The sequence below is a fragment of the Trichechus manatus genome, unplaced genomic scaffold (assembly GCF_000243295.1).
Source record: "Trichechus manatus latirostris isolate Lorelei unplaced genomic scaffold, TriManLat1.0 scaffold00008, whole genome shotgun sequence".
Taxonomy (NCBI): Eukaryota; Metazoa; Chordata; class Mammalia; order Sirenia; family Trichechidae; genus Trichechus; species Trichechus manatus.
Window position 1 is genome coordinate 14,791,916 of NW_004443944.1, and position 24,980 is coordinate 14,816,895.

A 24,980-nucleotide genomic window follows, 5' to 3' on the forward strand; every position below is an offset into this window, starting at 1 on the left:
CATATATGCGTAGGGAAAAAAATCTTTGAAGGGACACACTTATTTGATTTTGGACTTTTTTTGTATTATGCATGTAAAATACATTTACTTACAGATGATAATTTTCTTGTTTCAAAATTGCCAAATACAACATATTTTCTTCACTGATACATTTAAATAGGATTGTGTGTATGTGAAAAGATAACTTCTGTTTGAATTTTTGGATAGGAAAGACCTAGGAAAAAGTGGAGCAGGATATATGGGAATGCAGATAATCATCTGTTAAGAGTATGTTTTAAGTGACACTTGGACCATTGCTGCCTTCTCCTCCCCATACATTGCTTTGGACATCTGGGCTAGGGGATCAGTGGGTAGAAAGGACTGCTGACATTCATTCTTTCATTATCTCCTCTTTCTCTCCAAGTCCCACAAAGAATACTTGGAGCTGTATGTAGTCTACCACTTTCAAAAAGATTGCAAAGGCCAAACCTAGATTGAAGTGTTTCCAGTAGACAGAGCAATCACTGGTTTTCTTTCTCTGTGTATAGGCCATCAAGTGTTTAGAAGGCGAACTTAAAGAGAGCAGAGACCTGTTTTTTTTTTTAAAAAAAAAAAAAAACTTGAATTGATTCATAAAGATCTTTTTGATAACCACAGTGCTAGAACACAGATTGAGTATTCAAAGACCAAGTGGAATATAAATTTTAAATTTATGGATTTTTTTTGAAAACTACTGAATATTCACAGAAATTCCCTAAGCCTTACCAGCTACCCAAGGAATATTGGTATTCTGAAAACAGTGAACCCGATATGGAACATAAGAGTTATGGCAATGGTAGAAAGAAAAATGAAGAAACTCGTAGTTGTGTTTGCTTTTGTTTTTTTCATGATTGCCTTTGAATTCACCCCTTTTCCCCCCTTCCCTTCTCTTTTCTGCAGTGAACACCTACATCTTCATGATGCAAGCTCAAGGCATTCTGATCCGGGACAACATGAGAACAATAGGCGCTCAGGTTTATGAGCAGGTGGTTCGGAGCGCTTATGCCAAGAGGAATAGCAGCGTAAACGACTCAGGTATATTTTTAGCAAAGAGCCAGTCTGATTAGAATGTCTCTTCCCAGGTGAGATAAATTTGGTTTGAATAAGTATTTTTAATGGAAAAAGGTACATTGTAAAAAAGGGAAGTTTTGGCTAAGTCTTGCTTAACTTTACTGCTAAAAAAAGAAGCTCTTATACAAAATGAGCCCTTGTTCATTTTGCTAACAGTATATTAAGAGTGGCTGGATGACGCCTTGCCCCTTTCTCGTGCCTAATACTTTTTTAAAAAATTTATTTTATTTTTTATTGTTGAGAACGTACACTAATTCAGCAATTTCCACGTATACAACTAGGTGACATTGATGACATTTTTCAAGTTGTGCAGCCATTCTCACTCTCTTTTTCTGAGTTGTTCCTCCCCCATTAGCATAAAGTCACTGTCCCCTGAGTTTCCTGTCTACTCTTTCAAGTTGCTGTTGTCAGTTTGATCCCATATGGATAGTTCTTAAAAGAGCACAGTGCTCAAGGCAGACATTCTTTACTAGTTAAGCTAAACTGTTGTTTGGTTTTAAGAAGATTTCAGGGGATATTTTTGGTTTAAGTTTTAAAGATTATCACAGGGCATTTATTTTAGGGGTTCATCCAGCCTCAGTGGCTCCAGAAAGAGTGGATTCCGTGAGAATTTGAAATTCTGTCCTGCTTTTCCCCCTTTTGATCAGGATTCTTCTATAGAATCTTTGATCGAAATGTTCAATAATGGTCTCATGGCAAAGGAGGCAGTTCTTAATACTTTTCAGGGAGGTAAGGAATATATTTCGAGACTGCTGTTTTCAGTGTAATTACCACCAGTATCTTGCCGTTGCATATGCTTAAGGCACCAACAAAACAGGAACGCTAAAAGCTGTTTTTGGAAATAATTTGATATTTAATTTTAAAGAATTTAATTCAGATAGCCAATGGAGAAAAACAGAATTTGGTTGGACTTCCTTACACTTATTTCCTGGTTTAACATTGTGGGGTTTGTTTGTTTGTTCTGTGGTTTTGAATTACACATGGTGGTGATGGTCCACGGTGCTTTCAGAGTTTAAGACAAATCCGGCCCTGGTTGCTGCACAGGAAGAGTAGGTCCAATGTTGTTCTTCCTATTGGCTCTACTTGAATTTGTTCAGCCTCACTGTAGGACTTTACTTCATTGTTTATGAATGCTTTAGTTAAAACTTAAAAAGTTTTTATTTCACAATGATCTTGTAATCTGGAACAGTTCCCACAAATTATAGTTATAAAAGTGACTTCTGGAAGAAAAATTTAATAGATACCTCTGGTATACCTTCAGGTGTGGTTTAATTGCTGCCACATGGCTGAGTTTGGTGGTCACACTCATTCACCTTCTAAGAAAGCTTTTCAGACTCTTCAGCCAAATGTAGCAATTATGGACACGAGTGCACATTTCTGCCTCAACCTTCTGCAACTTTTACCTGTGGCTTTTATTGTAAGCACTAATTGTATAAAGAGGAAATCAGAACACAGGTTAGATGTCCTGCCCAACATTATATTAGAACTTAGTGTTCCTAAATCATGGTTTTGACTTTAGCTATTTTTATTTAAAAAAAAAAAAAAAGACTGTGTATGCCAATTTTTTTTTACCTTTGAGATAAAGTTATCTTTTTTCCCACTCCTTTTTAAACTCTTCTAAAAATTGAATACAGGAAGTATTTTCATATGGTTACATGGAACTGTGACGAGACATCTCCAGTCTGGCCATGGATAGTTTTTATTTAAAAAATACATTCTGAGATTTCATTTTGCTAAGCACTCACAAGTTTTCCCTTATTTCCTTAACCGAAGACTAATGTGCTTTCCTGTGGCTTCTTACTGACTTTTGTGTGGCACTTAGTACTACTTAAGTGACATTTTAAGTAATGATGGTTTTCTTTAAGCTTAAAAGCTAGAAGTGATGATTACCTAATAAGAATGTGCTTTTGGGGATCAAGACTGTGAGCTTGGGAATAAGCCTGAAGTAATGACCTGGAGAAGCTTTTAGATGTCACTGAAAGCCATTGCCACGTGAGATTGTGAATCCTGTAAAATGTATTGTGGGCACTCAGGGAAAATGCTCAAAAGAATATTGGCATCAGAAGAGAATTCTCTGGGATCATCCAGTCCAGCCACTTAGTTTTATAGATGAGGAGATAAGTGTTCAAGTAGCTTGATGTTTCTCATTCGTACTTAAATAATCCAAGTTTCCAGGTGCCATTCTACCTAATTACTCCCAACCAGGGCAGGAGTAGATTTCCTCCCCCTACATGCATGCATTTGTGCGTGATCGCACACACAGTCACACATATGACTCCAGTCCCCTTCTAGTCACATACTCAGAAAATTGTTCTGTTGCCCACGTGGTTCAAAACAACAGTTGGTTGCCAAGAGATAAAGTCATCTCCAGGTGTTTTGTAATATATTCAGTGAGGTGAACGTTTTTAACCTCATTCTGTGGTTTTAGATGCCTAGTCCATAGTCTTTGTTATGCCTACTCCCAGTAGGGAGTTATCCTTAAGGGTGCTAAATTTTTTTTTAAATTTTAATAATATATTTTATTTAACCCAATATATATGCAGAATATTATCATTTAGACACATCACCAATATAAACACATTATTAATGAGATTTTCACATTTTATTTTTTTGTAATAAATCTTTGAAACCTGGTGTGCATTTTATAGTCATAGAACTTTAAATTTTTTTTGTACTTTAGATGAAGGTTTACAGAGCAAATTAGTTTCTCATTAATTAATTAATACACATATTGTTTTGTCACATTGGTTGCCAACCCCATGACATGTCAACACTCTCCCCTTCTCAACTTTGTGTTCCCTGTTAGCAGCTTTCCTGTCCCCTCCTATCTTCTCGTCCTTTCCCCTTGGCTGGTGTGCCCATTTAGTCTCATTTTATTTTGTGGGCCTATCTAATCTTTGACTGATGGGTGAACCTCAGGAGTGACTTCAGTACTAAGTTAAAAGAGCGTCCTGGGGAAGGGTGCTAACTCTTGACAAATGCTAATTCGCATTTCACAGATACTTATCCTGATGACATTTTTCTAGCATATATGGATTTTGACATTTTTCAAGCAAAGAACCAAGTGTTTGGTCTTTTCTCAAGTGTGGGGAAAGATGTGGTTCTTCCTGTATCTGTTGCACAGTGCCTTGATTGCACATTGGAATTGCCCGGTGAGCTTTTAAAACTACTGGTGGCTGGGCTCCACTCCCATGTGTTCTTATTTAATGTAATTGGTCTGGGTTACCTCCTGGGCGTTAGGATTTTTAAACGCTTCCACAGTGGTCCTGATGTGCAACCAAGGCTGAGAACCACTGGTGTAAAGCGAAGTTGAATAAGCAACAGCTGATTGACAGAAATGTTCCTATATGAGCCCCATAGAGTTAATGGCTATTTGAATCTATAGGTAGGATGTCTGCTGTTTTCCCATTTTATAAATATAAAGGCAACTGGCTTTCTTTGCCCTTCTGCCTCCCTCATTGGAAGAACATGTCCTGATTTGAAATATATTTAAATTAAAAAGTAAAACTGTAGGCATAGAAATTCAGCAACCTTCTCTCTGAAGTTCCCTCATTTTGTAGGTACATGCTTTAGAAGAGTAGGAAATTGATGTCTGGAACCCCCTGAGGAGAGTACACAGTGTAATCCATCCATTTGTAGGCATTGGAGAAGGAGAAGAATTAGGACTTCCCACAACTAACCATGTACAGTATTACCAGGTCATGAGCACTTAGTTTCCTCTGCCCCTTTCGCATCTTTAAAAGGTTTTCACTGCTGGTGAGAAAGTAGATTTTCTTTATGTCTTTATTTTATAAAACCCATGGCTATCAAGGTGATTCCGACTTATAGCGACCCTATGGGACAGGATAGCACTGCCTCATAGCATTTCCAAGGAGTGGCTGGTGGATTCGAACTGCTAACCTTTTGGTTAGCAGCTGAGCTCTTAACCACTGCACCATTAGGGCTCCATATTTTACAAAGGGTTCCCCGCCATCCCCACCTTAACAGGTAGGGCAAGGTTATGGAAGACTTTCACTTTGGAGTTGTGTTTGAGGGTTTTTGTTTGTTTCTTTTTTAAATAATATATTATTAATTTAGTAATCGGAAGAAAGAATAAAGTGGGATTTTATTTTGCCCTGTTTTGTTTCATGCTAATTGCTGCCAGGCTTAGTATATCAGTCTTTGAAAGAAGTGGGAAGAAATTTATCTTTGTCTTCAAACAAATCCCAATTTATAGGAGCATTAAGGTTGGAAAGGGTCTTGTCTCCTGGTGGCGCAGTGGTTAAGCGCTTGGCTACTAACTGAAAGGTAAGCTGTTTGAACCCACCAGCTGCTCTGCAGGAGAAAACACCTGGCGATCTGTTCCCATAAAGATTACAGCCTAGAAAACCCTATGGGGTAATTCTACTCTGTCACATGGGGTTGCTTTGTGTCGGAATTGACTTAGTGACAGTGGTTTTTTTTAGACAGCCATGTGCGTATATGAAAGGAATCAATTATTGTTAGCCATTTGATTCTAGAAATCCTCTCATAGTGCCTTTTATTATACCTCAGTTATAGATTCTAGAATTCTAGATGGGAAGTGAATTTGGCAGAATGGGAATACTAGATTCTGGAATTCTAGGATGAGATGAATTTGGCAGGAAGTCTTAATTTTCATAGAATCAGTATGAGGATCAAAAAGAAATTGAACTCTCCATGAAAAACTTGCCTCCTTTGCCATGAGACCAGAACTAGATGGTACCCAGCTACCATTACTGAGTATTTTGATCAAAGGTTCTATAGAAGAATCCTAATCAAAAACAGAAAAATGCAGAACAGAATTTCAAATTCTCATGGACTCCAGGCTTTCTGGAGCCATGGAGGCTGGATGAACCCCCAAAACTGTTGCTCTGAGATAATCTTTAAACCTTAAACCAAAAATATTTGCACAACTCTAAGAATGTAATCAGTATCACTGAATTGTACATGTAGAAACTGGAATTGGTTTATGTTCTGTGTCTATTCGCAACAACAGCAACAATTGGACAAAATCTAAAAGGATCGGTGGGAGAGATTTTAATACTCTGTGAAAAATAGTTAAGTGTAGCAGGAAGATCACTGACCCAGAGTTTAGTCGGAGCTCTGTCATGCATCAGCCAAGTCTCTTGGCATGAGTTAAAAATCAGAGGTTGGAGGAGCCCCATCCTATTCCACTATTACAGTCCCTTAGGAAAAAGGTGTGTATGCTCTTCAACTCCACTAAAATGACAGTGAAGGAATAGATGCATATGTATGTTGAGTTTTGTTTTTTTTTAAATGGTATTCTTTAAATGATGTGAACCTTTAAGAATGAGGAGAACAGGAAAAGAGACGTTGGCAAAAAAATTGGAAGTTGGAAAGCAGATGGACCAGTGATAAAGGACTTAACAGACCTAAGAAAATTGACTCCTAATATGACAGCAGGGAAAACCAAGAACCACCCACCCAGTTTATACCCCAGAGTCCCGCAGAAGCTCAGGAATTAGCAGTATAAGTGTGTCTGGAAGCAGGAATAAAGGTAGGGCCTAAGATAAGGATTGGTTGAGAGCTATTTAAAAAGCATTCAAATACCCAGATCCCTTTATCCTGGCAAAAGACTTAACCTCTAGAGATGGTAAAAGAGAGGGTCTCTGGACTTGGGGACACCAGACATGGTTTAGGGTGTGAGTACGGTGTTGAAAAGAGGGAGGCAACATATGCCCATCCACCTTTTTCTCCTCCTCGGTTCCAGAATGCTTGTAGCCAGGCCTGTACCATTCTGGAAGGAAATTTAAGTAGTCTTCTGTAGGGACTCTGACCAGAACAAGAGGAGGAACTAAAGATACTGACACTGGAAGTTTCCAGACCAAACATCCTGACCAGAACACCGTGCATTGAAGAAGCACATAGTCCAAACCCTCTCACCCTTAAATATTATCAGACAACCAAGGATCACCATGCTAAAGATCAAAACAAGAAAAAGCAAATTGGAAGAAACAGACTACGCAGGGAGAAGAAAACTTAAACTATCACATATATCCTGAGAGATAATAGAAAATGATGGCAAACATGAAACAAAAATATAAGATCATTCAGAAAATAAAAGAGCACTTGGAAGTTAAAAATGATAGCAGAAAGGAAAATTAACTGAGGGTTAGATAAAGTTGAAGAAATCTCTCGGAAAGTAGAGTAGGAAACAGCAAGATGAGAAAATTAGAGGGGCAGGAGGTCTAGCATCCAATTCATGTTCTATATTCTCCAGAAAAAGAGCAGAGAATGCAAAAAGGAGGAAATCATCACCAACGTAATCCACCCCCCTGCAAAAAAAATCCATAACAGAAGGACTTGGATTTTCAGTCTGTAAAGGCGGACTGAATGGCCAACACAGTGGGTAAAAATAGACTCACAGCAAGGCACGTCAACATGAAATTTCCTGAACAAAGAAAGTTCTTCAGACTTCCAGGAAGAAGTTACTGGAAAGAGCAGGAATTAAAATGGCTTCAGACTGACCACCACCGAAACTAGAAGACAGTGGAACAATACCTTCACAATTCTAATGGAAGATTATTTCCAGCCTGGAATGTTATAAACCCAAACAAACTATGAATCAAGTGAGGAAGAATAAAAACAATCAGATACAGGAGGTTTCAAATTCCCATCTACCCTTCTTAAGAAGCTACTTGATGGATGTGCTCCACCAAATGGCAAAAAGAGAAAAATTGAATTTAGGAAACATGAGGTTCAATACTGAAGAATGATGAAGGGAATCTCAGGACACTGGGGTGGGGAGGTCAGGGGTTCGGGGATAGCATCTGTGCATCAGGCACAGAGAAGCTAGTCCAGATTGGCGTCAGTCAGAAGACACTGGACTTTTTTCGGAAGATGAAGTTGATGCATGTGAATGTCTTCAGAGGAATGTGTTAGCAAAGGGTATGGTGTTGAGTTAGTAATTATTATATATAAAATTAAGCAAACAGAAAAACAAGATAGTCACTTCAGGGGGTTGGGGGGAGTTGTGCAAGAAAGGAAAAATAATCATAACTTTCCACACTTTGCAACTGTGAATAATATTTATAAAATCATCATGATGTAAACACTGAAGATTATCATAACCGCAATTATAATGGGAATATAGGGAAATGGGAAGGATACCGTGTGTGGTGGGAGCAGAGGTAGGAAGGGGAGCCAAATCCTAATCTCCCATAATGGGAAATGAGTAGATAAGTTCTAAAATGGAGAATTAAGATTAGGTTTTGTGAGGTTCAGAAAGCAATTGGGCCTTTTATTCTGGGTTCTTAAGAGCTGGACTACATCTGAGGCTAATGAGTGGGGTTGACTAGACCAAGGGGGACCACTTGGGGGCCTGATGCTGACTAAACCTCACAAGGCATAAGGTGCAGTCTATCATGGCCACGTGATGAGGCAGATAGAAGCCCTGAGGCTCAGATGGAGCTTCCTGGTTGGTAAGCTCTTGGCAGGATAGTACGTTCCCCTGGGACATGGAGTCTCTGCACTGGGAGCCCTCCCAGGCCTTGCTAGGCATCTCTTCATTTGTATCCTTTTTTGTTACATTAAAGCTATTATCAAAGGTGTGATGTTTACTTCTGAGCTTGCAGGCTGGTACCCACTGATCTAGCCCTCAGGTGGCTAGGGATAAGAGAAAGAAGGGCCGAGTGGGCAGCTGGAGTCTGAACTGAACAGGGAAGGGAAGCTGAGATTTCCATAGGATGCAGCTGGTGTGTGGAGTAGACGTTGTTACCCACCACACAATTTGGCATCATTAGTGGGTGATCTTGGTCTTCGTGGTCTGGTTTGCACTGTTGACATAGTCAGCAGGATTCATTAGTGTGACCGTTGCTATCACAGTTCTACAGGCTAATGGAAGTAAATAAACCAAAACCGAACCAAACCCATTGCCATTGAGTTGATTCCGACTCATAGCGACCCTATAGGACAGAGTAGAACTGCCCCATAGGGTCATGGAGGTAAATACTAAATATTAGTTCTGAAATAGTTCACTAAAAGTGGTGAGAATAATTTCTTTAGAGAAAAAGAAGTGGAGGGGGACATTGGAAACTGCTTTTTTTTTTTAATTACCTTGTAGAATTGTTTGACTGGAAACTGAGTGTATTTCAGGCTGTGATACCAACAAGAATGGAAATGCTGGTTAAAATGGTACCACCTGGTTAACTTTTTTTTTTTAATTGACAGTTTTGAAATATTTAGCTGATGAAGAGTTAGTCCACAGTCCTGCTTTTACAAAAGATGAAATCTAAGAAAAAATAATTCATCTTTGGCAGGTGTCTAAGACTTGCAGAATTGATGACATGTACCAGTCTGAGTTGCTCCTTTTTTTTTTTTTTAATCTCTGCAGATTATCCTCTTGACTTGAATCACAGTGAAACCTTCCTACAAACTACAACTTTTCTTCCTGAAGACTTCACCTACTTTGCAAACCGTACCTGCCCTGAAAGGCTCCCTTCCATGAGTGAGTAGAGCTCTAGATTGGCTTCCTCTGTTTTTAAAACTGTTTCTTTTAATTTGGTGAAAATGAAAAAGGGGAGTGCAGTCTCTTGGTCTCTATATTCATACCTCATGTAAGAATATAAATGCCTCCCTGCCATTGGAAGCAGGGATTGTGAAAGTCGTTTGTGATTGACATCCCTTCAGTCTTCCTGCAGGGTTGCCTGTGTTCTTGGGTACCCTTTTCTATCGCATTGTCCACCCTTGCCTTTGCACATGCCTCCTTCTTTGTGGCTTGGGTCTGTTAGGATGTTCTAAAGAAAATATACTGTGGATTTTAAACATACAAGAACTTAGACAACCTGCTTTGTCTGTTAGTGTAAATCTCACACACTTGATATTGGGAAAATTATTTTCTTAACAAAGTACTGGTTGTTAAATTCTTGTATCTTTTTTTTTTCTTGGACTCATGTTAAACAGCAACATTAAACTATTATATCTTTTTTTGTGCTTTTGGACTTCTTAGTTCTGCTTCTTAAGTCAGAGATGACAATGTTCTGAGCTTGGATGTAGTTTGCCAAGTGGGCCTCAGGGCCCCCAGCTCACAAGGAATTAACTGGGATGGCTGGTGTGTGTCTGAGCTGCCTCAGGAGCACGCTGAGAGAGCTCTGAGCTCACCTGCTTTCCTCCTTCCCCGTTGGGAAGTTTAGCTTTCAGTAGAAGAGATGTTTTGAGGGGTGAAAATTGGTTATCAGAAATCATTTTCAGCTGCTGTTTTATTTAAAAGTCTTAATTTCTTTCTACATCCTTGGCAGAAGCAGAATTCAAGTCTCACTTTTTCGATTTGCTGCTTTACAAAGATAATAGTGGTGCACTGAAAACTGTAATGCATTGAGTTGGACAGCAGAGGAAGGGGCTTCTAGTATCCACTAAAAAAACATTGAACTTCTCCAGAGAATAACACCCTGCAAAGAACGTATTTTCTGGCTGTTTAATCCTTTTTTTCTTCTTTGTTCAGAGGGCCCAATAGACATAAATATGAGTGAAATCGCAATGGATGACATTCATGAAATCTTCTCCAAAGACCCAGCCATCAAGCTCGGAGGTCATTGGAGGCCCTCTGACTGCGTGCCTCGATGGAAGGTAGGGTGTGAAGGCAGACCCGAAGTGCTGGGAAGCCCACTTGGGATTTGCCACGGGATTCACTGGTTATGACATTGAGTCATTTGCTTCCTTCCACCCCATGCAAAGTGTTTGCATTCGATTGAAACATTGTGAAGGAATGGGCTTGCGCAGTGACTCTCTGTAGCCACTGGAATTTGCACTGTTGCGATTACTGAGCAGGACACTTGTCTTCCTAAAAGGAACGTTGGCTAAGCAAGGGGTAGGGCTGGCAGATATCTTGTGACACATTTGTAGATGTCATCTTCACAGTTCATTGCTTCCTGCCTTATTCTCCACTGGTTGCTATATGATTAATGGAATAAAAAGTGGAGTTATCTAGCTTGACCCTGAGGTTTGTTTAGTGTTTTTCTGGATGACTATAGTCAGGGGACATCTGTAGTGTGGATCAAGCTAAAGACCAGCATTAATAATAATAATAATAATAAAAAGCGTAAGAAAGAAAATATTACATGGGGAAGTACTATTTTGTGAAGCTTATTTTAGTTGTATATATCAATAGATATATTTGTGTACTGCGTCACACTGAAAAATGTATCTCTTCCTATGGGTTATGGTCTAGAGTGAATTTAACAGGCCCACTCTGTGCAAGGCATGGTGCATAAGAATAAGATCTGTTTACTACCAAGGGCCCACTTCCCGGCATAGGTCTTCATTCAGAGGAAGTTGAGGACAAGGTAGCCTCCCACAACTCCCCAAGAGTGGTCCCTGATTCTGCGGGGGTATCCTGCTACCAAGAGAAAGTTCAGGAGACTAACTGGGTGGCTTCTTTTGCTGTGACCCACTCCAGGTGGCGATCCTTATCCCCTTCCGGAACCGCCACGAGCACCTCCCAGTCCTGCTTAGACACCTGATTCCCATGCTTCAGCGCCAGCGCCTGCGGTTTGCATTTTATGTGGTTGAGCAAGTGAGTGTTCCTTTCTTCTTTTCATTCTTTCTCTTCTGCGACTGCGTGCTTCGAGCTAATTCATCTTCGATGGGAAGAGCCAATAAATTGAAATGTTACAGTTGAGTCACCCTGAAGTAGAGGAACAGAGAGCAGCTCTGTACTTCTGGCTTGAAATGTTGCTCAATCCTGGCAAATGGGAGTCCAGGATGGACGTTGTTTGACATGAACAAAGGCTTTTTGTGTGGTGATTTTGCTAATACCTGCTTTGGGTGGTGTCTTCAGGCTCCAGACCCAGGAAATTCCCCTTAAGATAAGGAGCTGCACTGAGGTCCAGCACAGGAGGCCTCAGTGCTTATCCTATATCTGCTGTTAATTAACCATGTCACCTGAGGCATTAGCAAACCTTGCTAGGCCTTGGATTTAAATGTATGATCCTCAAACTAGAAACTCTATAGACCAACGAGAGGTTTGCAGGTTCCCTTTATGCCTATCAGAAGTTGGGTATTTGATTCCTCTACTCTTCTTATTTCTAAAGAAATGGAGGCCAGAGGCCAAGTGACTTCATACAGTGAGTCATACAATGAGTCAGTCAGCGAGTGAGTGAGCAAAGCTGGACCTAATCTCACCTCTAGCCCCATGATCTTTTCCAGTCAGTTCCAGTAAGCTCTCCCTTACACAAGGCAAAGGCAGTGAGGATGTTGCTTCAAGAGTCCTTTTAAAAATAAAGTTCTGCTTCTTTTAGGTTGGTACCCAACCCTTTAATCGAGCCATGCTTTTCAATGTTGGTTTTCAAGAAGCAATGAAGGACTTGGATTGGGACTGTCTGATTTTTCATGATGTAGATCATATACCAGAAAGTGATCGCAACTATTATGGATGTGGACAGATGCCAAGGCACTTTGCAGCCAAATTGGATAAGTATATGTATCTGTGAGTATCGTTTCCTCTTAATTAAAGAGGCTAAATCTAAAAGGATATGAGAGAGGCACAGATGGTAAAATCCAATTAGCTACAACTCAAATGTCCATCAGCTGATGAGTGGATAAATGTGGTATAGCTATACAACGGAATATTGGTTGGCAATAAAAAGGATGAAATACTAATACATGCTACAACACGGATGAACCTTAAAAACATTATGCTAAGTGAAAGAAGCCAGTTGCAAAAGACCACCTATTGTATGATCCCGTGTCTATGAAATGTCCATCACAGACAAGTCTATAGAGACAGAAAGATTAGTCATTGCCTAGGGTTGGGAGGAATGAGAGGAAAATAGGGAGTGACTGCTAATGGTAGGAGTGGATTATCCAATAATCCACAGTGTTTACCTTGTTTACCAGATCATCTGTAATGAAATTGTTCACTACAGATTAGTAAGTAAGCACAAGTAAGCCCATGCTTACCTTGCTTACTGGGTCATGCATCCCTGTAAGGGATTGTAAATTTAAAAAGAGGCTTTGATTCTGCAGGAAGGTGCTGTGGGGTTGGGAGAGAGACAGATGCCAGCCATACCTAGAAGCAGGATCTTTGATGTGGTGAAAAAATGTGAGATTGTTCACTACAGGTGATCTGGTAAGCACAGTGCTTACCTTTCCTATTGAATAATCCGCCCCTGGCTAATGGGTATAAGGCTTCTTTTTGGAGTGATGAAAATGTTCTAAAATTGATTGTGGTGATGGTTGCACAACTCTGAATATACTGAAAACCATTGAATTGTGCACTTTTAATGAGTGCCTTATATGGCATGTCAATTACATCTCAATAGAGGTGTTATAAAAAATCAGTTCAAAAAAACCCAGTCAGCTACTCAAGTGGCTACATCTCAGCAAGAGAAAGTGATTTCAGATGGTTGAAGGCAGTAGGACAGACAATACTGTTTTACTTAAGACTTAGTTCTCAGGTGAGATGGGCTATTCTTGGAGAAAAAGAGTCACTCTTTATGCACAGGTGGTTGATGCTGCATTTCTCTTCTTAGGCTTCCTTATACTGAGTTCTTTGGCGGAGTGAGCGGCTTAACAGTTGAACAGTTTCGGAAAATCAACGGCTTTCCTAACGCTTTCTGGGGTTGGGGTGGAGAAGATGACGACCTCTGGAACAGGTACTGCCTTCTTCTGGTGCCTTTTAGAAGTGCTACCTTAGACTCTCCAGACCAGCCCTAGCCAGTAGAAATACAGTATCTTAGTTATCTAGTGCTGCTATAACAGAAATACCACAAGTGAATGGCTTTGGCAAAGAGAAATTTATTTTCTCACAGTCTAGTAGGCTAGAAGTCCAAATTCAGGGTGTCAGTTCCAGGGAAAGGCTTTCTGTCTCTGTACGCTCTGGAGGAAGGTCCTTGTCATCAGTCTTCCCCTGGTCTAGCAGCTGCTCCACACAGGAACCTCGGTTCCAAAGGATGTGCGCTGCTCCTGGCATTGCCTTCTTGGTGGTATGAGGTCCCCTTGTCTCTCTGCTCACTTTTCTCTTTTATGTCTCAAAAGAGATTGGCTTAAGACAGAACCTAATCTTGTAGATTGAGTCCTGCCTCATTAACATAACTGCCACTAATCCCACCTTATTAACATCGTAGAGGTAGGATTTACCACACATAGGAAAATCACATCAGATGACAAAACGGTGGACAATCACACAGTACTGAGAATCATGGCTTAGCCAAGTTGACACACATTTTTGGGGGACACAAATCAATCCATAACATACAGTGTGAGCCATGTATGTAGTTGAAAATGTTCTAGTAGCCACATTTAAAAAGCAAAGGTGAAGTTAATAATATATTAACAATATACTTAATATAATACAGTCATATATTATCATTTCAACATGTAATCAATATAAAAATTGTTAATGAGATATTTTACATTCATTTTCCTCCTACTAAATTTTCGAAATCTGTCATGTATTTTATATTCATAGCACATTTCACTTCTGACCGTCCACACTGCAAGTGATTGGTAGCCACATGTGGTTTGTGGTGATCCTATTGGACAGAACAGCTCCAGGCAATTCTTTCCCTGATTTGATTTAGGAGTGACTGATTTCTTTTATGACAAAACCAAATCCAAACCCATTGCCATTGAGTCGATTCTGACTCAGCGACCCTAGGACAGAATGGAAGTGCCCCCATAGGGTTTCCAAGGAGCGGCTGGTAGATTCAAACTGCTAACTTGGTTAGCACTGAGCTCTTAACCACTGTGCCACCAGGGCTCCCCTTTTATGATAGACACTAGAATATTTGGAGTCACTGAAATGACTTTTGTTCACTTAAAAAATTGTATAATTATAACATTGCAAACACAAAAATCTCTTACCACCCTAAAAAACAAAACATCCCAACTAATATCTCTTTTTCATTTTCTTATTCTCCTTTAACATGCAAACATAAACTTAAGTAATGATTTAACAGTTTCTTTTTTCTTATAATAAAGGACATGTTCATTTCAAAATACAGATGAGTTTAAAAATGAAATAAATTGTCCACAGTCTGAATACTCAGAAATAACAGTGGTTACCGTTTCAATGAATTTATTTTGTATTTTATAAGTGATAGATGAATGGTAACTTAAATTGTCTGGTTTGTTTACAAATCTGTGTCTTTTTTTAACTGTAAAATAACAGTAGTACAAATCTCAGGACTGTGAGATAATGTATATGAAACTTCTCATAGTGTTTGATTGTGATAAGCTCTCAGTAGACAATATGGCTTTTATTATATCAATACTAAATATTCTTTGAGAACAGAATGTTAAGTGGCTGCCTTTAATTCCATTATGTAGCTATACTATAATTTATGTAAGCAGTTCCCTATTGTTGTACATTTAGAGGCTTTTCAATTTTCCCAGTGCTACAGACTGTCAGGAAATCAAATGACATATTGCATTGGGCAAATCTGCTGCAAAAAACCTCTTTAAAGTGTTAAAAAGCAAAGATGTCCCTTTGAGGACTAAGGTGTGCTTGACCCAAGCCATGGAATTTTCAGTCTCCTCATATGCATGCAAAAGCTGGACAGTGAATAAGGAAGACCAAAGAAGAACTGATGCCTTTGAATTATGGTGTGGTGAAGAATATTGACTATACCATGGACTGCCAGAAGAACAAACCAGTCTGTCTTAGAAGTACAGCCAGAGTGCTCCTTAGAAGTGAGGATGGCCAGACTTGGCCTCATGTACTTTGGACAGGTTATCAGGAGGGACCAGTCGCTGGAGAAGGACATCATGCTTGGTAAAACAGAGGGTCAGCAAAAGAGAGGTAGGCTCTCAACAAGACAGATTGACACAGTGGCTGCAACAGTGGGCTCAAACATAGTAACAGTTGTGAGGATGGTAGAGGACCCGGCAGTATTCTGTTCTGTTGTACATAGGGTCTTTAAGAGTCAGAACCAACTCAACAGCACCTAACAACACAACAGATTGTGACACAGTAGACTTTCTTTGCCTGTTTCTTATTCCTTCTTAGGAAAAATCCCTAGAAGTGGAATTACCAGGGTCACAATATGGTCATTTAAAGGCTCTTAAGACATTGTAATTAAGTGCCTCCCCATCCCCACCCAAAGGTTGTGTCAAAAATGTACACTTCACCAGCAGTGTGTGTAAGTGCTCATCGCTGAATCTTCCCCAATGTTAACCTCACAAATGTAGCAATGTGCACACACAGGTTTAGGCGTGCGGTCAGATAAGGCGCGTGCTACAGAAGTTTCTGTGAATAACCCTGTGGGTGAGTGTTATAAAGTAATATTTTTACAGAGTAAGTAAAATTAACTAATAAGAAACAAATGCAGAACAATTTTCATTGTACACTTTTATCTGTTTCCTCTCTAGCTTGGCTTTAAAAGAGAAAGTATGTGTTTGTTATTAATTACAAAGTAATAATTTACTGAGAAGAATTCAATGATACAAAAATACATAAACCAAAGAGTATAAAGTCTTAATCCCCGTTGCCATCCTATTTCATTTCCTGGCAGTAGCCATTTTAACAAGCTGTTGTTTCCTTCTGTTCATATATAAACATAGATACATCCCTTCTCCCTTTCCATCCCTCTCAATTCTATAGAAAGCTTCTTCATTATTTTTAACAATCACATGGTGCTCTAGTATGTGGCTGCCCTGTAATTTATTTTACTCCTCTCCTATTGATGAGCATCAGCTGTTTGCAGGTTTGAATGACCTTTGTTCACATGTGCAAGTATTTCTTGAAATTACATCTCTAGTTGTGGAACTGCAGAACCAGAAAGTATATGTACTTTTAAAATTTGGATAGCTATAGCCAAATTGTCCTCCAGAAACGATGGCAAAATTACGTGCCCACCAACAGTGATTAGCATGCCCATTTTCTTACGTCACTGCCAACATTGGACATAAACAACCTTTAAAATTTTTGCCAATCTGATGGGTAAAAATGTCACTTCATTCTTTTAAGTTTGGTCTCTTAGAACCTAGTATGCGTGAACGTCTTTTCCATACACTATATTGGCTTGTCCAGTCCTTGAGTCCAGGTGTGCTCTTCCTGGCCTCCCTGTTTGCCTGCTCACTGCCCCACAGTGCCCTGTGCTTCTGTCTGTCCTGGCGCTCATCCTTCTCTCCCAGGCAGCTCTCTCCAGCACAGCAGGAGCTCCAGGGGCAGGACTGTGGCTGATCCCCGCCAGCACCCTGCACGACTCCACGCACACAGCAGGCGCTCCATAATTATTTGTCTCAAATGTGAGTGAGAACACATCTTCACATGTTAACATGAGAGTATAGCTTCGAGTCAAGAGGAGGATCTTGAAATAATATTCTCCCACGATTTTAAAATATAAGAAACGACCATTAATTTCACCTAGGACGCCACAGTTTCCCTCCAAATGAGTTGTGTTTTAGAGCCCTGTGAAGGTTCCAGTGACCCAGCTTGGGGAAATCTCCCGTTTTTTATTGACCTTGAGTCAATACCTTAAATAGTAAAGGTAAATACCTTAATTGGTAAAGATAAATGCCCTGATAATCACCTCTAAATTGTGCTTCCGTCATAGTTACTTCTCGTAAATTGTGAAGTTTTACATTTAGACCGGAAGCATGCCGTATAAAGTAGTTCATCCCAGTGGTGATGAGGAAGGTGGGCGGGGACATGATTTCTGCTTAAGTAGGGAAAATACATCAGTACTTTGACTTCGCAGGATTGCTTTATACTAGGCTGTGGAAGGGTAAGGAGCTGTAAACCACCATGAAAAAATATTCCTGATGGGAAGCACGCAGGCCAAGAGGAAGTATTTGTATACTTGTCTGCTGGGGCACTTAACTGTGATACCTCTCACTGAGACCCCACTTCGAACCTCCCTTTCAAAGATTTTCTGTTTCTTTTGACTTTCTTTTCTTTTTCAAAAGTTTATGTACTGTCAATGTGCTTTCTAAACCCACGAACTTACCCAGAGGTAGGCAGAAGGAATATTTAAATGCAGGTGTCCTGTTGTTCAACTTGAGTTCTCAACCTGGGCACCATGACATGTTTGGCCAATAAATCTTTGTTGTGGGGGCTGTCCTGTGCGCTGTGGGATGTTTATCTGCATCCCTGGCTTCTGTGCACTAGAGGCCAGTGGCACTCTCCCTCAAACTGTGATAACCATAGATGTCTCCACACATTGTCTCACCCTCAGTTGAGAACCACTGTTTCGCATTAATCAGTTGGTTAAGTAAAGGAGTCACATTGTTGTTAGGTGCCATTGAGTTGATTTTAACTCATCGCAACCCCATGTGACAAAGTAGAACTGCCCCGTAGGGTATCCTAGGCTATAGTCTTTACAGAGGAGCCCTGGTGGCTCAGTGGTTAAAGCACTCAGCTGCTAACAAAAAGATTGGTTGCTTGAACCTACCAGCTGCTCCTTGGGTGAAAGATGTGGCAGTCTGCTCTTCCGTGAGGATTTACAGCCTTGGAAACCCTATGGGGCAGTTCTGCTCTGTCCTGTAGGGTCACTGTTGAGTCGGAATCAACTTGACGGCAGTGCGTTTGGTTTTTTTCTCGTTTAGTCTTTACAGAAGCAGATCGCCGTGTCCTTCTCCCACGGAGCCACTAGGTGGGTTCGAACTGCCAATCTTTTGGTTAGCAGCTGAGCACTTAACCATTGCGCCACCAGGGCTCCTAAAGGAATCATAAGAGAGATGAATGTTTTGTTTCCACTCTAGGCCAGGTGTATACATTCATCTACAGCCTTTCAGTGTGGGTCCTGGGCCCGTCTTTGATCACAGTTCCACCGATCACAGTTTGGCTCTCTCCTCTCTGCCTCTTAAATCATATTCACAGTGTCCTAAACACAGTTTCCAGTCCTGGGCTCTTTAAACTAGAATGAGAACAGCTTTCAGGTAACCGCTGAGTGTCAAATCCTTCTGAGTATTTATGATTTTCCCTTCAGTCTTTTATAGTTGTCTCACCCATATACTTAGCAGAATTTTTTTAATCCACTTGCCTTTATCAAATCTTTCAAAGCCACCAACTTATTTTTCGTGGAAGCAATAATCCATTTTGCTCTATTTTGTTAGTTTGTGTATGAATTAATGAAATCACATGACTATAATAACAAGTACAGCTGGCATAAAGGGCTGGGGTCACGTAGAGCTGACTTGGCAAGCCTCCACTGTAAGCATTGAGTAGTACAAGCATGTTAGAGACTGGCCCGTGAGCCGTGCACACTCAGGGAGCTGTGTGTCGGTGGGGCTAGAGGGGCTTGGAGAGCTTCAGTCAACCTGTGAGTCAGTTAAAAGGAGGTGAGTTGAGAAGGCTTTTGCTGTACTTGACTGTGAACATGAGCTTGTATCATGTCACCTATGGGGCTTGATCGTTATATCTAAAAGCCCCTTCTCTTTGTCTTGGACAGAGTACAGAATGCAGGCTATTCTGTGAGCCGGCCGGAGGGCGACACGGGGAAGTACAAGTCCATTCCTCATCACCATCGAGGAGAAGTCCAATTTCTTGGGAGGTTGGTGCAATTTATTGATCCCTCTTACAAATATCCTCAATACTTTGCATTTCCAGGTATCTGAGAGCAGATTACAGCCCCTCAACTGACTCCCTACCCTCACTCCAAACAGCTGTTTTACCGTTGCTCCATACATTCTAGTTTAACTTTGAGGCAGTCATTTGGGGGTGAAATCAAACCAGTGGTGAAAAATCTGACAGTAGGATCTTTTAAGGAAAGCACTCATTCTGCTTCTTGAGCTTTGTTGTCTCCCCTGCAGCCTTTAGGGAGTTGTAGAAAAGTCCACTCAGGCAGGTCAGAGTCTCGGTGTGACCTTTTGTCACAGCTGACATGACAGAGCAGAGCCAGCACCCTTTCTGCAAGCTCCTGTTCTGGAAGGGTGTCCTGAGCTTCTATTTTTGTGGTTGCAGTTGCTCTTTTACTTCCTTTAAACAAGTTATCCCAGATTGGGCTGACTGGACACATGGCAGGAGTGACATCTCTGTATTTTCAAGAGTGACTCTTCTTGTCTTTTGTAAATTGGAGCAAAGACAGTTCTCCAGACATCTGATCTTCATTGCTTCAACTCTGGTATCACGGGAGTTAAGAGGGCACTGAGTACAAGTTAGAGACTTTGTCATCTGATCTCTTTTTAATATCTTGTCTGCCACGTCTTCATCCGTGACCTTGGGCCTTGGTTTCCCCATTAAATGAAATACCATAATAGGTAAAGCACCTGGCACAAACTGGAAGGTGTTTCTGATAATAGGACTGCTTAACCCAGAGCAGCACTCACCCAGTGTATGCCGCACAGGATGCGGAGGTGGGGCCTGGCTTGTGTCCTCTTCTGTGGCTCTGTCCTGTGTGACTGTGAGGAGCTTGTGATCCTAGCTCTGAACCTCCTCTCTGTTCTCCGCTTAAACAGGTATGCTCTGCTGAGGAAGTCAAAGGAACGGCAAGGGCTGGATGGTCTCAACAACTTGAACTACTTTGCAAACATCACATACGACGCCTTGTATAAAAACATAACTGTCAACTTGACACCTGAGCTGGCTCTGGTGACCGAGTACTAAGTCGAGGAGAGAATACACATTTGCTTTACCCGCTGCCACCAAGAAAGCAACCTGGTGAGATGTTGTGGGGGTCTGCACAGGAAGGGGACAGAAATACAGTGTCAGTGAAGGACCACAGGGTCCAAGGAGGGAGCATGCACAAGACGCCTTCACTGTCCTGACCTGCTGGGATCGAGGCTCATGAGCTTGCAAACACACCTCATCAGGACTGCTTTCGATTTTCACCAGGCGGACGTCTGTCCGCTGCTCTTCTCCCTCCTGTCTCCTGCCCCCGCGTCCCATCTTAGCCACAGCCTCCAGTACCGGAACTGTGATCTGCCATGGTCCTGCAGTGGAAGCTGCTCCTGCGAGTCACCGTGGGAACTTCTTGGCCTTCAGAGCAAAAAGGCGAACCCAACACAGGGCAGCTGTGTCGTCAGAAGAGCAAATGAAACTCCATACACCGTTCTCCTGCATCTCTGGTGTTCTCTTTGGTTTCATTTAAAAAAAAAAAAAAAAGAGTTACCTGCTTTGGGTGGGGATTGAGGGAGGAAGGAAGGGATTGGGGAAGATAAATAGACATATATGTAACAATCACTTCTTGAAGAAGTATAATTGTAAATAAGCCATGTAAAATGCCTTTTTAAATTTAATTATATAGCCGGCTCCAATTCAAATTGAGGATTTGTACATTAGATCCCTTATTTGGTTGGCAAATGCAGGAACTCAGTTAAAATGCAGTTGAGGAATAGCCATTTCCCAAGTTGCAGTCACTTCAGAAGGGAGTGGATATAGGGCATGTCGAAAGAACAAAGTCGTCCAGTTTCTATCACTGGTAGCTGGTTGCTTCTGTCCCTTCTCATCCCCCTATCCTTCCAGAAAGTCTTGATCTTGACTTTTTGCTCTGTATCTTTCTTCCCTGGTGGGAACGTACACTCCCATCCCAAAATCTTCTGCTAAGCAGGAGGCTGTTCTGTAGCGCGTGGCTCGCCTGCTCAGAGCAGGCCCGCAGGAGGCCTGTGTACTCTTCCCACGTTCCCTGGACTTTAGTTTTTGTCCTTTTCACATCATCAGAAAGAGAGAGCTGTGGGTTTTTCTTTCTTTACCCTATTGTGGAACTTGGAGCCCTGGTGGCACAGTGGTTAAAAGCTCAGCTGCTATCCATATCCATACAGTCGGCAGTTTGAATCCACCAGCCGCTCCTTGGAAACCTTATGGGGGCACTTCTGCTCTGACCTATAAGGTTGCTATGAGTCAGAATCGCCTTGACGGCAACAGGTTTGTCGAACTTGGCTGTAATTTCTAAATCTGTGCCTGAATTACCAACTGGCTTCAGTGATTCCTGTGAATATTTCCCTTTGTGGTATCCGCCAAGATTCTCTGATAACATTATTAACTAGTATGTAGAACTAATGAACAATAGACTATGAAGAATTCAGGCAGGGAGCAGGTGAGGCTTGTGCTGCGGGGGACCAGGATCCAGGTGCGACCAAATCAGGCTTTGACTTAGGAAGCTCCAGAACCCGAGAGCCCACAGGCCCTTTTCACACCCCCGCTTGCTTTTTGAAGTCAGAGTCTAAGTTGCATTTGAGTTTGTGCCTCTTTGGTTTTCCCTGCGCTAAATGCCCCACTTCATAGTCCCTGTCGGATTCTGCAGAGTTCTGAATAATGCCAGTTTTTTTTTTTTTCCCTTTTCCATAAGACATATTTATATATTGTGATTAGGAGTACTTTCTGATGAGTACTTCATAGTTTTTTTAATTGCCTTGTTTGCCTTCAATTTCCTTAATTTTCATGGTTTACATGGGTGTGTGTGTAGGGGGTGTATTTGTGTGTATATGTGTGGGTTGGGGTTTTTTCCGTTGCATGTGTTGGTTCCATGGACATATGATCCCCACAAACTGTGGGAGTGATTGGCCAGGCCTTGTTTTTTTTTTGGGTTTTTTGTTTGTTTGTTTGTTTTAGGGGAAGGATAGAGTGATATTTCGGAAATAAACTGCTTTGCAAAGCTCTTATCAGCCCATATGAGAGAGCAGAGATTGCCCTTGAGAACGCTGGTAAGTTGTATCATATGTTTTAAAAGACTTTTGAGCATTCGTGCTTTAAAATACCTTCATGAGGGAGCATTACCCACAGAAGTTCGTTCGGTTTTCCTTTGTTCTCTGGTGCATATAGTAGCAATAAAGATTTCCCCCCTCTCCCGCCCCAGACCTTTGTTCTGGCCTTGGCTCTCCTCACCATTCTCGTTCTCTGTCTTCACTGAGGGGTGTGAGTAGCTTTTGATGTGACAGAACGCTGATGTAATCTGGAGGCCTTGGCCAGGTCAGCCCCCTTACATTCTTGGTTAAGGATGGTGTGTGTGTCTGCGGTGTTATGGTAAGAGGACCTTGTGTGACGCTCCACGAACATCTTTACCACCAAGTACAGACTGCTGGCAGGAGGCTAGTGCCTCTTTTAAAAAGGAAATGCTGGTTTGAGGACAGAAGGAGAGGTCTCTTTTTACTGCTTAAAAGTAGGGTCACTGAGATTCTCGTGCAATCGTCTATGAGTTCGTTTCATTAACGTGGAACCTCTCAGTACATATTGTTATTCATTTATACAGAGAGTTGACTGTTGTCTTGAAAATATCAGGAAAACCTACAGCCAGGTAGCTGCGCTGTTCATAGTGTGGAATTCTGCTGTTAAAAAAAAGAACAATAAGAACCAAATGTGACCTTGTGCATATTTTGGCAGCTGAAATTCTTCAAGGCTACTGATGGGTGACCCCTTAAATCAGTCTTGTCTTTGATTGCCTCGTGCAGGGAAGGGTTAATGAGAAACTGCAAGCTTTTCTTCCCCCTTTCTCACTGTTTTTTTTTTTTTTTTGCTGGGGGGAGGCATTATTTGCAAAATATTCCTTTTGAGATTACTGGGACTCTTGGAGCTTCTCCACCACAGACTGAGCAGCAGCCATGCATATTGATTGTATACACTCATCCTTGACGATGGCATTGAACGTAGCTAGCAGATTTCCATCACTACTTTTTTTTTGAGCTTGCTCTTATGTTTTAAGAGGTGCCAGGGGTACATTTTTGCACTGAAATCTAAAGAAGTTTTAAAAAACACTTTTCACAAAAATCGTCTGTTGTCATTACATTATTTACTCATGTGTTTGTACATTTTTGTATGTTAATTTATGAATGATTTTTTCAGTAAAAAATACATATTCAAGAACCAAACTTTGGTGGTTGCCTCTCTTTGTCTAGGATGGTTTGGCTTCTTGGGGCCTTGCCTTAACCTTTGCCGTGAGAGTTCACTCCTGTGTGCTCCTTCCAGCATCTCAGCATCCTCTGTGCTCGGGAACCTGTGGGTGCTCCTGAAGAAATGCCTGACCATCCGCTTCAGCCAGGCCAGTGTCCAGGGACGAGCAAACGGCAGTAGAGCTCAAGCACTGAAGCCCACGTCAGGCCACTCCCATCCTTGGCTTTTCTTTCGAAAATCACTGGGAATGCCAATAAAGTCCAACAAGACACCTCGGCAGTGGACGCCAGGGGAGAGGAGCAGTGAGAGTCAGTAGAGTTTGGCTCCAGAAGGTCCCCTGGGGCCAGTCCAGGGTTTGCTGTCTGCCTGATTTTGCCTAGACATTGTATTCATAGCTACTATTTATTGAATGTTTACCACTCACAAATATTTATTGAGTGTAAGGCTCTGTGCCCAGGTGCTGGGGATAGAACAGTAAGCAAAATCAGATGGGGTCAGTGGCCCCATAAAGCTTACTGCCCGGTGGGGGGCTATGATTAAAAGTACAGTCGTGCTAAGTGCTGTAAAGGAGAAGTCTGCAGGAAGTGAGAGTGCATGGCTGGGAAGGACCCTGGGGGGTGGGGATGGGGAGGGGTGGATTGGAAAATAGGGCACACGGGGAGCTGCAGGAGCAGAGAGGGCGAGGGGAGCCTGGGTACTGCTAGGCTGGGGAGATGGGCAGGGCCAGACCACGCAATGCAGGGCCTTGTAGGCAGAGGAGAGGCCTCTGGATTTTTGCGCTTAAGGCAATGGTTCAAGAGTTTTCTACAGGTAGTGCAGTGTGTGATGGGATCAGATAGCAATTTTAAAAGATGGCTCTGCTGTAGGGAGAATGGGTATTAGAAGTAGAAGGTACAGTTAGGTGGGTGCAGCTGTGGGAGAGGGGCTGAGGTAAACCCCCAGGACCTGCGAATGGACTGCATGTGGGATGGAGGAAGCTACCTGCATGATGGCAAGGCCACTCCTGGAGGTGGGGACGCTGGAGTCAGACCAGGTTTATGGAGCAGGTCATGAGACCAGTTGTGGGTGTGTTGAGTTCTGGGAGTTTTGAGACAAGTAAGCAGAAATGGCAAGTAGGCACTTGTACATATCCCGGTGCAGGGACTCAACACAGAGTGGATGGGTTTGT

The 24,980-nt window shown here is 41.6% G+C and overlaps 1 protein-coding gene across 2 annotated transcripts in view; it reads left to right on the forward strand.

Annotated features, from left to right (window-relative positions):
* The window catches only part of B4GALT5 (beta-1,4-galactosyltransferase 5), an 83,205-nt gene extending 59,421 nt beyond the window's left edge, over window positions 1-23,784 (forward strand). For both annotated transcript variants that reach the window (XM_004370256.2, XM_023743030.1), the window contains exons 2-9: window positions 919-1,053; window positions 9,443-9,556; window positions 10,550-10,674; window positions 11,504-11,620; window positions 12,345-12,532; window positions 13,578-13,700; window positions 19,440-19,541; window positions 20,446-23,784. In XM_004370256.2, the coding sequence (XP_004370313.1) occupies window positions 919-1,053; window positions 9,443-9,556; window positions 10,550-10,674; window positions 11,504-11,620; window positions 12,345-12,532; window positions 13,578-13,700; window positions 19,440-19,541; window positions 20,446-20,593 (1,052 nt within the window). In that variant the 3' untranslated portion in view covers window positions 20,594-23,784. The remainder of the gene's footprint in view (window positions 1-918; window positions 1,054-9,442; window positions 9,557-10,549; window positions 10,675-11,503; window positions 11,621-12,344; window positions 12,533-13,577; window positions 13,701-19,439; window positions 19,542-20,445) is intronic.
* The last annotated feature ends 1,196 nt before the right edge of the window (window positions 23,785-24,980 follow it).